At 51.4% G+C, this 16165-nt stretch overlaps 2 protein-coding genes across 2 annotated transcripts in view; one reads left to right on the forward strand and one right to left on the reverse strand.

The window, feature by feature from the left end:
- Window positions 1–81: 81 nt before the first annotated feature.
- TMEM43 (transmembrane protein 43) lies at window positions 82–15544 on the reverse strand. The gene is made up of 12 exons (XM_044656871.1): window positions 15492–15544; window positions 13379–13528; window positions 11915–12049; window positions 10198–10292; window positions 8969–9018; window positions 8208–8277; window positions 6964–7034; window positions 5996–6117; window positions 5618–5692; window positions 3744–3845; window positions 1780–1897; window positions 82–766 (listed from the first exon to the last, which is right to left on the reverse strand). Exons 1-12 carry the CDS (start codon window positions 15501–15503, stop codon window positions 564–566), a joined length of 1203 nt encoding a protein of 400 aa, XP_044512806.1. The 5' UTR covers window positions 15504–15544; the 3' UTR covers window positions 82–563.
- Window positions 15545–15855: 311 nt separating this feature from the next.
- Window positions 15856–16165, forward strand: part of CHCHD4 (coiled-coil-helix-coiled-coil-helix domain containing 4) — an 18390-nt gene continuing 18080 nt past the window's right edge. The window contains exon 1 of the mRNA XM_044668380.1: window positions 15856–16050. Within this exon, the coding sequence (XP_044524315.1) occupies window positions 16029–16050 (22 nt within the window). The 5' untranslated portion in view covers window positions 15856–16028. The remainder of the gene's footprint in view (window positions 16051–16165) is intronic.

Here is a 16165-nt window from a genome sequence, read left to right on the forward strand (position 1 = left end):
TTGCTCTTCCCCCCCCCCCCCTCCACCTCCCAACCCCCCCCTCCACTCCCCACCCCCCAGCTTATCTTTGAACAAGGGCTTCTTAATAATACTTGGCACCTTTTACTGTGGATTTTATGGCATTTTCACCTCTAGCCCTACAGCTGAATAAAAGGTCTCCCTCAGGAAGCTCAGAAGTAGAATCCAGATCGAACCCTGCAGTGACTCCTTCTTCCCCAAAGAACAAACTCTTCCAACAAAGGTAACTCAAAAAAGCCAGTGGTGGCAGCTCTGCCACCGACCCAAGGTGCCAATTAGAAAAAAGGAGGATTCTTCCTAGTTTGCTCAAATACCAGAGACAGACAGTCAAGTCCCTAAGTCAGGAATGTGCAGGGCGGAAGAGAAACGTATGAAGTTTCCAAGAGGTCCTGTTCAATTGTTCTGCCGGGTGGAGCTGGTGACCTGCAGGCATGAGGATGTGGTGATAGCTTTCAGCTGGGTGGGATGCAATGGTTTCCAATGGTCTCCAGGACCAGATTCTCCTAAATTCTGAGGTGAAAACAGTCCAGGACCCCATATGTTCTTCACTCCTGTTTTTTTGGTGGTACTCGGGTTCGAGCAATAAGGACAGGAACTATGGCCAGCAAGCCAATGGCCAGTGCCCAGAGAGGACGGTAGAAAAGCCAGCCAGCAGAAATTGTCAGCAGGGTCAGGGATGTGGCAACACAAAAGGCAAAGGCTTTCAGCCCGATGTTGACCAAGTCTCGGAAAAGTGGAAACCAGTCCACTGCGGGAGACAAAAACAAGCATCTGGTTATCCAAATGTGGAGTTCATTAAGTCAGCTTCCTGCTAGGCCTGTGCTCTGGGTGTGAACAGTTCTTTGGTCACAGAGCTACCTGGACATCTGAGCCAACCTTGGATGTGCTGTTCCTTTACTCATTCACATGTGCCTATGGCCTGTCAAGGGTGAAAGCCTATGGTGGGCACCGTGGAACACAAAGGCAAATACAACTCGATTACTGCTGTGTTCATGAATAGGGTAGGGCAATGCACAGCACAGATTTGAGCTGGGGTAAACCAAGTGTTGGAAAATCTTTCACAGTTTCTATGGAGCCAGACTGAGTTGGGGATAAACACAGGGAGGACTCAAGGCTCAAGTGGAAATTCAGCTGTGGAACCACCAAACTCAGTTGACAATCCACCCTTACACCAGAGTTCCACTTACCCTTGGACACTCCCCAATCAAGAGCTTTACCCACCTCGGCCTAAGCACCAGTGCCCATGCTCCCCATCATCCCCACCCCCATGCAGCAAACCCCAGGACCTCATTATCACCTACAGGATCAAACAGAAAACACTGTCAAGTTTAAAGCCTTCCACAACTTGGCCCCTTGCTGCATTCCCCATCCTCTTACACTTATTCACCCCACACACTCTTCCATCCAGTGACCATGATCGCCTCACTGTTCTTGCACAAGATGTTCTCTCCCAAACGCAAGCAATTCTCCTGGCTGTGCCCCCTGCCCAGAGTGCTCTCTCCCTCTTCATTTGTTCCCTTACCTGACGGTCATCTCTCAAACTGGATTGGATTCTGAGGTTCCAGGGCCTCAGACCCACAGAGAGGACCAACCCCTGGCACTGGGTCATAAACCTTTTACACTCCCCTACTCTAGTCTCCTGACACACTGTACCCATTTCTTTTTCTATAAGTTGGAGTTTGGATGAGAGAACTCTAAGGTTCCTTCCAGCTTTACGTAACCTGTAAGCAGATCTGTTGTCCTTACAGGGAACAAACCTACCCAAGGTATAGAGGATCCGAGTCATAAGGTTGATGCCCACAAACATGGCCATCCAGCCAGCACCACGAAAGCCCCAGGTTTTCATTGTATTGCTCTGATGTTCTCTCTGGAACACCTCCTGGAAGGTAAACATCAATTAATCTTCTGAAAAGGGAAGGCTGAGAGAGGTCATTTTCTCACTAATAAGAAAATCTCAGAGTTCTATAGCACTTTGTTGTTTAGAAAATGCTTTTCTCACAACAGCCCCATGAGGAAATAACACCAATAGTATCCTCTTTTACAGATTAGGAAACCGAGTCATAGAGTTATTAAGTGACTTTCCCAACATCACAGCTAGTAAATGTTGGAACTGAAACTCAACTCGGGTCTTCTCTAAGATCAATATTCTTTTTCCACTAGACCACAACACACAGAGAAAAAAGGCATGAACTTGCTCACCAAATTCCAAAATACTGGAACAGACCAGCCTGTAAAACTTGAGTGAAGCAAGCCCAAACCTAATGAAGGCTGCCATGATTGCCCCATGTAGCCATTACTTGCCATATGAAGTAATAAACTTCAAGTGCAGCAATAAAGAGTCAAAGGTTTGGACCACCTGACTAAGAAGAACAAAACAAAACAAGAGAGCCAAGGCTAGGCATTAACTTCAACCTAAATCACATTAGGAAAGACAACCAGGCCTGTTTCCAGCCCATCCTTCGGGGCTGCTCTCAGCAGTAGGCCCTAACCTAGAGGGAACTATTGTAGCAATCCTAAAGTCATCTTGCCTCATCAGCAGAGTTCCCAAACTCCTTGTTCCAAAGGTGTCCCAAACACTAGGAGTGAGGAAGCATAAAGCAAGTGGAGGCTGAGAAAAAAAAGAACCTCTACCATAAACAACTTCCCTTAAACACCAGCCACATTTACCTCAATCTGAGTCTCAAACATTGTCACTCAGGCCCAATCCCTCCCAATGAAATTTTCTGAATAAACTTTCTCTTCAGAGTGTGGAATCCCTGAGGAGCTGGGCCATCCAGAAGAGAGACATCGGGACGGCAGCCTCCCATCAGCCACAACCAACTGCCCCAAGCCTTACTTCACCAGTGAGTCTTCCCTTCTTTCCCCGAATCACCCACCCTCCAAATGTTCAGGCTATGAATGAGCTACTTGAGGAAGGGGCCTGGAGAGCTTGGTTCCTGTCACACTGGAGGGTGGGCTCTGGCTACTGCCCATGTGCAGGGAAAAGGCAATTAAAATCCATTTCTCTGGAGAGAATCAGTGGGTGAGAAAACGGTAGGACAAAGTGCACTTGCACGGGGTAGGACAAAAGGGAAAGGCCTCTTTGGCTTCCCACTCTTAGTCACTCTTGAAAACCTTAAAGCCATCGCTCCTGGCAGTCTGTGCCAATGGAAAGCATGACTCATGCTACTACAGGCACAACAGGGGGAGGCCCACCCAGCTATGGGAGTAACAAACAGGGCGACTAGAGTGAACACTCTCCTGACTCATATAGGACTAACACCCAAAAGGTCTTCCCACCCAGAAGAAAAGGGCTTCTCTTTCCCAAGCCTGCCTTTTCATTACAATCCATAGCCCTGGCAGGGGCAGACCAGCTAATGTGCTGCAGGGCCAAGGAGACTCCTTTACACTTTTCAAGCAGTGGCCACAGCCATCATTTCACTTTCTCACGAGGCACCTGCACTGCCAGCAAGGATGGGCCCAGCCCTTCAGAGATGGCTGATGGAGGTAAAGAGATGAAAGGGTACAGGCTCCATATTTTACAGATGATGAAACAAAGGCCCAGAGTGGAGGAACTTTCTCCATGTCCCCCAGGATTTGAGCTCAGATTCCTCAGACTTCCACGGCTTCTTTTACTCCAGACACCCATCTGAGTCAAGTGTCAGAGCTAGGACCTTCCAGGGAGCCCAGCACCTACTCCACAGCTTCTTAGCCTCCCCTTTCGTGCCCAGACCAAAGGCACTCACCTCTGCAGTGAAGTCTCCATGGTGCAGAAGAAGGAGGGTGTCTCCAGCCTTGGTGGTGTACGGGACCAGCTGGTCTCCACGCTGGCGAGCAATCACAGTGACCTGAGGAGAAGCAGGCAGGCAGGAGAGAGAATATGGGGAACCCCTCTCTTCACCTCACCCTCCCCAGCCCTGCGACAGGGAACCAGCACTGCCCTGTTCTAGCACAGGCCAGGCTAACACAGCGATCTCTGACCTCCAGGAAACAGTCCATGAGAATGGATAAAATAACTGGTACATGTGGGAGAGGGGAAGCTGGCCTCTGGGAGCAGATACCCCAGTCAGGATGAAGGAACACCTGCACAAAGGCCAGTTGGATTAGGCCAGGGAGCGTGCGAAGGGGAGGAGTGGCCGATGCCGACAGGGAGCCACCACTCTGGAGAGGAGGGGAGATACCACGGTCACTTCGGCAGCTGGCGCAAGGATGGACTAGAGAGGCAAGGAAGCCAACTGGAAAGTGCTGCAAAGTCCGGGTGACGTGCTCAAGGACAAGGGGAGGGGAGATGGCAAGTAGATAGAGAATCAGACCCCGAGGGCACACGTGGGGCCAAGGGAGAATGTGGAGGCTCGAGGAGTAGGATGGAGGATGGCACCCTCGAACAGAGGCTTCTATGTGGACACTTGGAGAGGCCCAGGAGGACATCCAGTCTGGCCCGTCCAGCAGGAAGCTGGTTTCAGGGCTGGGAGCTCGGGGAGCTGATGGCGTGCTCACAGGACAGGATAGGCAGGAGAGGGGTTGCTGTGAGCGAGAAGAATCCACTCAGAGAGGTCAGAGGAGAGCTGAGAGAGCGGCGTGACGGGGGGGATCCCCGACTACAGGACAAGACCCAACCGGGCCCTAGGCCCTCCTCTGTCACTGGCTGCAGGCGACATTTCGTTTTCAGGATTTTCCCTTTCAGACCACGGCCAGAAGCGGACTCCACTGGCCAGGGGACAGGGAGGCCAAGGGCGCTGCATGCAAACCCAGAGAAGGGATGTGACTTGTCCACTTCTCTTTTAAGACCAAGCTGTCCGGCTGGCCTTTCCGGTTAGAAAAAGAGGGAACAGAGGGAGGTAGAGGGAGCCGAGACTCCGGCACCCCGGAATGCCCTGCTCAGCAAAGCTCAAACATGCAAAAGCACTCCAGCTGTGCACAGGCAGAAATGGCCTGGTGACGCCAGACTCTGTTTACACAGCCTTTGATTATTTCCCTTTTTTAAATTCTTACCTTCTATCTTAGAACTGATACCAAGTATTAATTCTAAGACAGAAGAGCAGGAAGGACTAGGCAGTGGGGAGGTTCAGTAACTTGCCCAGGATCACACAGCTAGGAAGTGTCTGAAGTCAAATTTGAATCCAAGACCCCCCTCTCCAAGCCTAGTGCTCTATCCACTGTGCTACCTAATTGCCCCTACAGCACTTTTACAAATTTTCCCATCCATGAACTTGCTGGATCCTCCCAACATTCCAGTGAAAAAGAGGTGAAAACTTATTCCCATTTCACTTTTGAGAAAACTGAGCTTCAGAGACATCTCTAAGCTCCTCGGCCTGGGAGGAGGTGGCAGAGAGAGGCACAAATCACACTCGGGGCTTCCGCCCCTAAATGTGGTGAAATCTGCCATGTAACATGAGAAGGGAAGCCAGAGAAGCCTCCCTCGCGGGCTGGCCCTGGAGCCAGAGCCGGAGGCCACTCGGCGAGCCCAGAGAGGGGCACAGAGCTCAGCACCCTGGGGGGAGCCATGCCAGGGGAGGGATGGAGAGGAAGGTTCCCCTCGGGCTCTGCCCACCACGCAGAGGCCCTAGAAAGTTCTGAGCATTTGCTTTTCTGGAACCGAATGACAAGAAAACCAAATTACCACGTGAGCCGGGCCTAGGTTGGGGTCGTCACCACTCAGGCCAGCGTAGGAAAACGCCACGCGCACGTCTCCAACCTGGGAATTCAGAGACAAAGACAGCCGGTGAGGACGGAGGGAATCCGGGCTCCGGGACGACGGCCGTTTGTGCTTCACTTTGGGACGGTGCCAGGGAAGGCGAGGTTCGGCCACGCGCGGCTGGGGGGACCCCACCGGCGGGGGGACACGCTAACCCTCTCTCCAATTTAAAGACGTCTCAGAGCCTTAGAAGATTTCTACTTTGAAAGCAGCCATTTAACTGTCACGGCCCAAGAGGCAGAACAAGAAGAGGAAGGCCGGATCCCTCTTAGCCTGCGGGCCGACGCCGCCCTTTGGGCTTACTTCGGGATACTTGGGGTTCTCGCTGTGATAGAAATAGTCTCCTCGCCGGATGATGTCGACGTGGGGGTCCTCCATGTGGGCCAGGCTCAGTGGCTTGAAGTTGTCGATTTTGTCAATGAGGCCTGAACAAAAGGAAGCGCGGTGATGGGTCAGAGAATTTAAAGAGAAAACAGCACTTAGAGCAGCGCGTCGGCGCCCCCGGAGTCAAGCCCTTTCCCGGGGGAGGGCCGGGAAGGGAGTCCGAGATCCGGACGCTCCGGGGTCTTCCCTGAAAGGTCCCCATCGGGCCCGAGGGACGGCCTGCGGGTGGCCGAGTCTGTCAATCACTGCTTTTTTACGGTGACTAGTAGGTAAGGATTCGGGGGGCGCCAAGGGCCGACTGTCCTGGGGGATCAAGGCAGGATTCCGGACAGCCTCGGCTCCTACCAGGGAGACAGCCTGTGCCTGCCAGCACCGCAGCCTAGCACGGCTGACGGACAACATGTAAACAGATGGAGGGGAGGGAGGGGCTTCTCCTTATCCTCAGGGCCTGAGGAGGAAGCCTCAAATAGGCTGTTTTCCTCCAATAAAAACAGCTGCTTTGGTTCAGTTCTTGGCAAGCATGAGGTCTGCTGTGTTTTGATGTCAGTATGTAAATGTAATAGTCGGTTTAATTTATTTTTGCAAATACTTTATGCACAAAATTATGTAAGCCAATTAAGTAAAATGTATATGAAACAAAATTAGTTTTCTTTTATGTGCAACAGAACTTCACATCTAAAATGCTGTCGCATTCCCAGCAAACTCCTGAGGCGTGTCCTCTGAGAAACCTTGGCGTATGGAAAAAGCAAGGAAGCCCCTGACTGGTGCTTGGTGACACCCAGGTGAGGGCGGGCACCGGGGGGCACACCCGAGGGCTCCAGGCTCTAAGCTGCCCCTCCCACCCAATGTCCTTAGAAGGGCCAGCGCAGCCCCAAGAGGAGGCTCACCTGCAGAGAGGAAGAAGCGGCCGATCTGCACGAAAGGAGCCACGGCCGTGAAGGACTCCACAGCCATTGCGCTGGAAGGGAGAGGGAAGGGTGAGCCGAGGCAGGAAATCCTGCACGTCCTCACCTTCCCCCACGCCGCTCCTAGAACCCAGCCCACAAAACCACCTCCGGGGGTCCCGCTTCCAGGGCGCTTCTGAAGTCTGCTGGGAAGAGGCTCGAGCACAAGGCGGGCCTGAGACGGGCAACCTTATTTGGAGGGCTGGAGGAGAAAACTGGAATGTCCTAGAACTGAGAAGGAACTCCGAGGCCACCTCGTCCAATCCTTTCCTTTTAAATCTTTGCAGATGATAGCACAAAAGTAACCTGTATTAAACTGCTTACTGTCTCAGGGAGGGAGAGATCTTGAACTCAAAGTGTGAGAAAAAAATGTTAAAAAGTGTTTCTAAGAGGCAATTAGGCGGCTCAGCAGATTTAGCACAAAGCCTCGAGATGAGAGGTCCTGGGTTCAAATCTGACTTCGGATACTTCCTAGCTGTGGGACCTTGGGCCACTCATTTAACCCTCATTGCCTAGCCTTTACCACTCTTCTGCCTTGAAAGCAATGCTTAGTGTTGATTCTAAGATGGAAAGTAGTGGTTAAAAAACTTTATTTCTATGTAATTGGTAAAAAAAAATAAAATCTTTGCCTCAGTAGTCATGAAATGAGACTAGTCAATAGCCTTCTCTTGTTTGGATATCAGAAGCACATTTGTCTCAAAAAAGGAATTTGAGAAAGTGCTTTCTGGGTAAAAGCTTTTTTATATGCTTGCTGGAATTTACCGATTTCCTTGTTTTGTGGATTAAAAAAAAAAAAGAACAAGTCCTTGAAAGGACAGTGATTTGCACAGGGTCACCCAGTAAATCATGGGGAGAGGAGGATTTAAAACCAGGTCACTTGACTTCTTATATAAATACTCTTTCCACCATCCCATAAGAGCATCAGAAAAAACAACGGTGTCCCATATAAGGATTTTAAAGCTCTTTTAGCGAAATATTTAGCACCTTCCAAGCCCAAAATACTTTCCTAATTTTTATTGACATCATTTTCATAAGTTTTTCCCTCCAAGGTTTAAGCAAGTTATTCTCTTTCTCAAGGAAAAAGGCAAATAAGATGGCTCGTCTGCCCGGAGTCAGGCAGGTCTGAAGTTAAAATAAAGAAATCCCGCGCCTTTCCTGCCAGGCCAGCACCCCTCGGCCCCACTCACCTGGGATTTTTATGCCCGATCTCTCGGTCAAAGTTCCTGCTGTTTACAATTTCAGATTTCCACTCGGTATCTAATAAAAGGGGGGAAAAGGTTCAAGAGCAACGCCACAAGGCCTGCGTTAGGACTTTCTAAATACAGACCCTTCGTAGCCCTTAGCCCATCTGACTCTGGGCCGGGCGGAGGATAAGCAAGTCGGGGGACGTCGGGGCGATGAAACTCCGGGCTGGAGCCCAGCCATCCAAGCCCCTGCCCGAGAGCCTTCCCGCGGTGCCCGCCTGGGCACTCTCCCCGCCGCCCCTCCAGGGGGAGGCCCTCGCCCAAGAGACAGCGACAAGCCTGCTTCTCCCCTCGTCCCCAGAAGAGAGGCTCTGCGAGAGGAAGAGCCACGCGGAGAGCCTTCAGGGCCCCGTTTACGAGGAAAATCAGCAGGAACACTGGTTAGACCCTCGTTAGACGGCTAGCCCGAGAGGCTCCTGGGGTGGCGGGGAAGGAAGCGTTGGGCCTGGAGCCGGGAGGCCCGGCCTCCTGTCCTGGCTGGACCCTCGCTTGCTCCAGCAGCCTGGACGGGGCAGGCCGTGCCTCCGTGGACCCAGGGCCCTCCTCGGGGCGACGCACAGCTGATTCTGAGGACCCCTTCAGGCACCCTCATCCCCACGAGGCCCTCGGGGACAGGGCGGAGAGGCTCGAGGTCCGCATGTTCAACTGAGTATCGGACAGACATTTAGGGGAGCCCCCGGGCCTCGGGCCTGCAGCCCACTTACTGTAGGAGTATCTCGTCTCCGTCTTCACTTGCCCGTCTTCTGTGTACTCCCTGCAAAGGAAGCACAGGCGGCACACACGTCAGTAGGCCGCAGCGCCCCATCCGGCCCACCTCACGCAGCCCCGGCGTCCCGGGTGGGGGGCCCAAGGACCCAGCCCCGGCCTGCCGCTGCTGGGAAGGAGCCCTCCGGCAGCCCAGAGGGAGACTTGTCTCCACAGACGCGGCGGGGTGCGGAAGGCCCAGGTAAGGCATCCTGGAGCCATGTGCCATCCCGGGGAAGTGAGCAAGCGTCCCTGCTTCGGAACACGCTCCTATGGCCAGGCTCCCCACCATCGAGTCTGGCATCCGGATGAAATGCCGAGAAAACCATTTTTTAACCTTGCTCTGTCTTAGAAGCAACGCTAAGATTGGATTCCAAAGCAGAAGACGGGGAAGGGCTGGGCAGTTGGGATTAAGTGACTCGCTCGGGGCACACAGCTAGGCAGTGTCTGAGGTCAAATTTGAACCCAGGACCCCCTTTTCCAGCTGCTCCCCAGCATAAAACAATTTAAATTTCCAACTAAGTACCGGTGCTATTGGCTTGCTACTAATCAAAGGGCTGAGCAGTGACTTTGTATCCTCAGCAAGTAGTAAAGTGCCTTGTTGATTAGTGAAAAGTGATGTGTTCAAAAGAAGGAAAATTTTCATTTTAAAATGGAACCTCACAGTTCATCTTTAAACACAAACTATCCTGTTTCCTTGGCCTTAAAAGTCTCAATATATGTGTGTATTTTTTTAAAGTGAGGAGGAGTAAGAATGATGAAAATTCCTTGTGCCCAGGCAGTGCTTCTTATTTGAATTAAAATCGGGGCATTCGGCCTTCAGCACCCATCAGGGAGAGGGCCCAGCTGAGGTCCCTGGAGAGCACGCACTGACTAGTGCTAAGACTTCCACCCAAGCCAACAGGAAAACCTCCAGCAGTCCTCGGCTACGCTCTGCTGCAGCGCCTTCTACCACAGCCCCTTTGCTCAATGAAGGCACGAATGAGCCGGTGGTGGAATGCAGAGGGACAGGGAACAGGAGGAACCTTTTGGTATTTGCACAGAAGAGGATCTGAGGTCAGGTAACCCCAGCACACCGAGGGAAGCAGAGGCATTGAAGAAAATCTATTGGGGCCCAACCAGATGAGATGAGGATCAGAAACAACCTCCTCCCCTCAACCTCCCATCCCGGCAGGAGGCCCCCCCTCACCTGGACTCTTCCGACTCCACCCACTGGTACATCTCCACCTGTCGCTTCAGTTTCACTGCAGGGATGAAGACCCCGTAGTTGGGATCAGACAAGAGCTTTAAGAAAATGAGAAGAAAGTCAGGCCACCCCAAGGCCCAAGAAGAGCCAAATAAGAGCCATTGGCTGAAGAAGCTACTAGACAAAAATACAAACCAATTAATGCAAAGTCCATTTACTCCCCAAAGGACACCCCAAAATGGGTGTAACAACCTGGGTTGGGGGGGGATTCTGTTTTGAAGAAAATAATGTTCACTTCCAAAGTTATGTATTATCCTCTCGTGTCTTTTGACCAGAAACTTCAACGTCTAGTCCTTGAGAGAGGATCAGTTCATTTTTACAGATCAGGGAAACTCTCATCCTCTTCCCCAGACTGGGGAAGCCTCCAATAATCAGCTTTTCTTTTTGCAGCCTTGCACAACCCAAAATGAAGTTTTATTATTATTCTATCCATAACGATGACATGGAGGATGTCCTCCAACCCACTAAGATAAAACAAAATCAAATGCAAAGAAGCAAGTGCTTCATGGCAGAAAAGGCCCTGAATGTGCAGCTGGCCAACAACCTGCACTCAATTCACTCCCTGCTCTCCTCCTCGAGAGGGAACGCAGACCCTGGCTGGGTGCGATCTCAGTGGAGTTCCTTCCTCTCTCTGGGCCTCACGTCTCCCATCTGAAAAGGGAAAGGGCTGGAAGCTGGAAATCTATGATCATTTAACTGGCAGTATCAGATAACCCGGGTCTGAGTCTCAGCTATGCCATTAATAAACTATGGCAATGAGTCAATCCTTTCCTCTCAGTTTCTTCATCCTTGTACCACCTATTTCATTAATTAGCATGTAAAAGAATCAAATCTGATAATGTATAAAGTGCTTTGGAGCTGTGAACAGATATATAAATGTAAGCTATTATTATTCTGTCTGGTTTTACTGCTAAATGTATTTTAATCTATTCCTTTTCTTCTGCCTCATTTTCTGCCTTAGGAGCTACTCTAAGACAGAAGGGCAAGGGCTAAACAAACAGGGTTAAATGACTTGCCAGGGTCAAACAGCTAGGAAAGTATCTGAGGCCAGATTTCAACCCAGATCCTCCAGAACCCAGGCCTGGTACTCTATCCACTGAGCCATCTAGCTGCCCTTTTTCTATTTCTATGAAAACTGGTCATCCAAGAAGAGACCATGAAAAATACCTCTTTTCTCAAGGCAGTGAGGACAGAATATAATATCTGTTGTCAGACACTGTTTCGACACTGGCTATTTTTGCTTATTTTTATCTTTGTCCCAAGGGAGCATTCAATACGGGGCAGAGGGAGGTCTAGGAACTAGCTGCAATATAAAGACAAAAGGGGTCCATAAAACTTCTTAGGTAGAAAACTGACAATTCATATTTGGCCTACAGGGTAATTCGGGCTCTTTTCCTCAGCTCACAACCCCTACCCTAAAGGAATTTACAAAGTAAGAACAAGAGCTCACATTTATAGTGTGCTTTAATGTTTAGAAAGCATTTTAGGAGAGACACATGCACAAACATAAATACACACACGTGAAATAATGATAAACAACAACAGAATCATCACAATATAAGCTCTTATATCCTACACAACATATACATGAGGTTGGCAGAGAACGACAGAGAGAGGCGCCGAGGTGCTAGAAGGACTAGAAAAGAAGGCAAAGGCTTACCTTGGATGTCCGAAGAGAGCCTATCAAGTGCACGAGTCTCCCGTCATTCTCGGGGGCCACACTATGGATGGTGTTGAGGGGAACCACGAGAGACAGCCCCTCAGCCAGGGAAGTGGCCGTCCTCAGCGCCCGACCCTAACATCACAGCAGACAAGGAGAGAGAGAGCCCTGGTTAGTAGGGGAGGCATCCCAAGGGCTGCCGCTGGGAACAGGGTGATCACACCTATTACATTTATTATAAACGCACCAATTGAGATCTAAAGCTATTTTCCAAAGGACAGAATATTTTAATCTGAAATAAGTGTATCCGTTTAATTGTTTTATAATCCCTAAAAGTCTCTAACCTCCATGAGGGCAGAATGCACTTAATGCTCTTTCAACTGGAGAAACGTTTATCCTCCATAAAGTCAACATCCACTGATTAAGATCATATTTTGAGGGCAGCGAGGTGGCTCAGCAGATAAAAAGCCAGGCCTGAAGATGGAAGGTCCTGGGTTCAAATCTTGCCTGAGACACTCTCCTAGCTGTGCCAAGTCACTTCACCCCCATTTCCCAGTCCTGACCGCTCTTCTGCCTTGAAACTGCCACTTGACATTGATTCTAAAATGGAAAGTAAGGGCTGTCCTAAGTAGAGGCAGAAGGAAGACATGAAGAACCCAATGAGGTCTGACCAGCACTAAGGGAGAGAGGGGAGCCCTCTTCCCCAGGAGCACATTCGAGCCTCCCTGCTCTGGGACTTGGCCCGGCTGGTGGCCTGTGCCTGGATGTCCATCCTCCAGCCTCCCATTTCCAATCCCGCCTTCTCCTGGATTCCCCAATGCCCCCTTGTCACCCAGCACTGCAGGCTGGGCACCACTCTTAGCCACTCTGAACTCCCTCAGGGCAGGAATCACCGGCACCAGCCAGTGAACCTAGCAGCTCCGGGCTGGGCTGAGGAGCCAGAACCCTGGCAGGATAAGGGCAGCCTCCCAACCAGCTCTCATCCCCTCCCCGCGCTGGGCTCTCCAAGGGATGCCTTTTCCACTCTCTCAGGAGTTTTTTTCCTCCTCTTTGCCAGAACAACAGCTATTTCTTTCCTTAGGGCTCACAACAGTGAGGGATGCACCAAGCCCAGGGGCAGGCGTGACCCCAAAAAGGGGTTCTCAATGAAGGCGTGGTTCAAAGACAGGCACAGCCAGAGCAGAGAGAGAAGAGGAGGGCTCCCTCAAAGACCACTGTGGAAAGGGAAAGAGGGGTCTGCACTACTTCTAACCCACTTTCTACTTTGATGTCCTTCAGCCTCCTACCGATACACTCCAGGCTGATTTCCACAGCTGGCTCCCCAATTCTCCACATTCCAGAATCAGGGCACAAAGCCGTCTTGTGCATCGAGGAAGGGGAGTTTCCGGGGAAGAGGCTAGCCTCCTCAATGCCAGGAGAGGTTATCTGAGAGGAAAAGGGCATCACGGAGGCTGCGCAGCTCACCTCATTAGTGAAGATCAGGTAGAAGGAGAGTAGAAACGTCATCAAGCCAACAAACATGCCCCCCCACGTTTCGCTGAGGCGCTCCAAGAAGCCGGGCTGCTGGTCAGCTGTAATCCTGACATGTTCTTTTCTGTTACTCGTATCGGAGTACTGGAAAGGGGGGAAAGATACAAAATGCAAACAGTCAACTTGCCGTAACTTCCAAATCCATGCTGAAATATGAACACAGTTTTAAGCTGTTCAGTTTTTCCCCACTAATAAGAGTAAGCAGTTTCTATACATTCTACATACATCTCCATATAGCCCCATTTTACAATGGAGCACACTGAGGATCAAAGTGGTGAAGCAACTCGCCAGAAAGAGTCCAGGCTGGATTTCAGCTCTGGCCTTCTGGCCCCAAGAGAAGGGCTTTTCCACACCTCATTGGTCAAGAGTTGTCCTAGACATGGAATGTCAGCAATAAAGGGCTGGCGGCAAAAAGGCTCCCTCTGGCAATCATGGCCAGGGCCTTCACCCCAAAAGAGGCCAGGAGGAATCTCACCAGCTCACAAGGTACCAGGGAGCTAATGAGTGCTCCGAGGAGAGGTCCCAGCCTTGATGGACACTCATCCTTGTCTCCAGGGCCTCCATTGCTTCATCCATCAAATAGGGACAATGTAAACAAGCTAAGACAGCAGAGGACATGCGGAGAAAGTCTCCCATCACCCATCTAGAGCAAGGAGTAGTTCCCTTGGTGGGAGCAGAAGACTAGAGAAAGAAGCAGCCCAGGACTTCCATCTCCTCCACAGCACCTAGAGGGGAAGCATTCCCACCGGATCCTTATCCCAGGATCCAGGACATGCATAAACCATAGTTAAGAGCTGGAAGGGACACCAGCATCAATTAGTCCAACTTTTCCCTTTTTTAAAAATCTTTCCCCTCTGTCTAAAAATCAATACCAAGTAACCAGTTCCAAGGCAGAAGAGCAATAAGGGCTGGGGAATTGGGGTTACGTATCTTGCCCAGAATCACAGCTATCTAAAGCCAGATTTGAACCCAGGCCTGGCTCTCCATCCACTAAACCACCTAGTCGCCTCTTCCAACCTCCTCATTTTACAGATAAGAAAATTGAGTCCTAAGGAGACTTTTCAAAGACTTATGGCAGGTAGTTTTAAGACACCTGGGATTTCAACTCCAGTCCTCTGACTCCAAATCCAGTACTTTTCCCATTGGCCTTACAGTGAGATAGTCTTGACTTCCCTTAGTGACTTGCCCAGGGCCACACATTACTAAGTGTGGGAGGCTTTATCCACAGCATCACTTAGCTGCTTCTAAGTGCCCCTAAGTATCAGAAACAGAATTTGAAGCCAGGTCTACCTGTCTCAAAGTCCAGTTTTCTAACTGCTAAAGGAACCCAAAGAAAGGCATTATTTCCTGAGGTAATTCCCATTTAGCAGATGGGGAAACCGGAACTGATCATTGGGTAGTCACAAAGCTTGCCTCTAAATATCGGAGGTGTTTCCGTTAAATAAACGGAAAAACCATTCCGTTAAATGGTTTCTCAGAAAACGGCCAACCACGATTTCTGAAGAAACGTGTCTCCGGGTCAGACAACTGATGATCTTAGGTGACAAGGGGAGATTCTTTTTTTTTTTGGGGGGGGAGGGGAGGGACAGGTAGAGTGAAGCCAACTATTTGTTACAGGAGAAAAATAAGGCTTGTTCATTGCAAGAAGAAAAATTGTTTTAACTTAAAACATCAAATAATTCCTAAATTCTCCTCCATATTTAAAAGTCTCCGAAGCCATTAGTTGCTCCCTCCCATCTCTATAAAAAAAGAGAGTGGCACAAAAGGGAGGGAGGGGCCGCCCCACCCAGTCCCAGCACGAAAGTTGAAATTGGTGCCCAATTTGGCATGCCCAGCTCAAGTTGCCCAAAGAGAACCCGCGGTAAGGGCAAAGAGGAGCGGGCACGTAGACCCACAAGGCTGGCACGCAGGCAGCAAGATACGGCAGCTGGAGGACCCCCCCACAATCCCCCCCACCCCAATCCCGCCTCCCCCTCCCTGAGCGGCAGCCACAGAGACCCCGGGCCGCGGGGAGTCCGGCTGGGTGGGGCGGCCCCCACACACTTACATTCCTGGACATGGTCAGCCTCGAACTGCAGCCTCGATCTCCAAAGTGGGGCAAAGGAGGGAGATCTGCGATTTGCCAGAGAAGCGGCGGGAGTCCCAGGAGCCGGGAGGACTCGGCCCTTTCTCCCCAGCCGCGAAAGCAAGAACTCTACGAAACAAGGCTGGGCTAGCAGCTACAAAGTTACCACCCACAGCATCCGAACGGATCTGCTGCGCCTGCGCGCCGCAAGGTTTCCTGGGAAACGTGGTCTTCTATGTTGGGTGCCTCCGCCTGGCTCTTCCGCCCGACTGGGCCTACGTCCTTCTGGGAAATGTAGTTTCCTTGGGCTAGAGGAGCTCGGGAGGCGTAGGCCGCTGGGCGCCTAGCGGGCCGGCGGGACGGAGGGAGAGGTCCGGCTGGTGCGCCGCGGGGCAGGCCCTGTGAAGGGGGGCGGAGCCCGAATAGAGATCACGGCGCCTGGTGGCCACCGCGAGGCCGGAGCGACGGGCTTGGGGAGAGAGTTGGAGCCGGAGCCACGGGAGCCGCCGGGCCTCAGCCATGTCCTACTGCCGGCAGGAAGGTGCGAGCGACCGGGCCTCGGGGAGGGGGGGGGAGGGCGCGGGGCCAGGCCGAGAGGCCGCCGTGGAGATGGGGCGGACGAGGGCCTGGAGGGGACACGCGGCGCCCCCCCCCCC

This window comes from Gracilinanus agilis, chromosome 1, assembly GCF_016433145.1.
Source record: "Gracilinanus agilis isolate LMUSP501 chromosome 1, AgileGrace, whole genome shotgun sequence".
NCBI lineage: Eukaryota > Metazoa > Chordata > Mammalia > Didelphimorphia > Didelphidae > Gracilinanus > Gracilinanus agilis.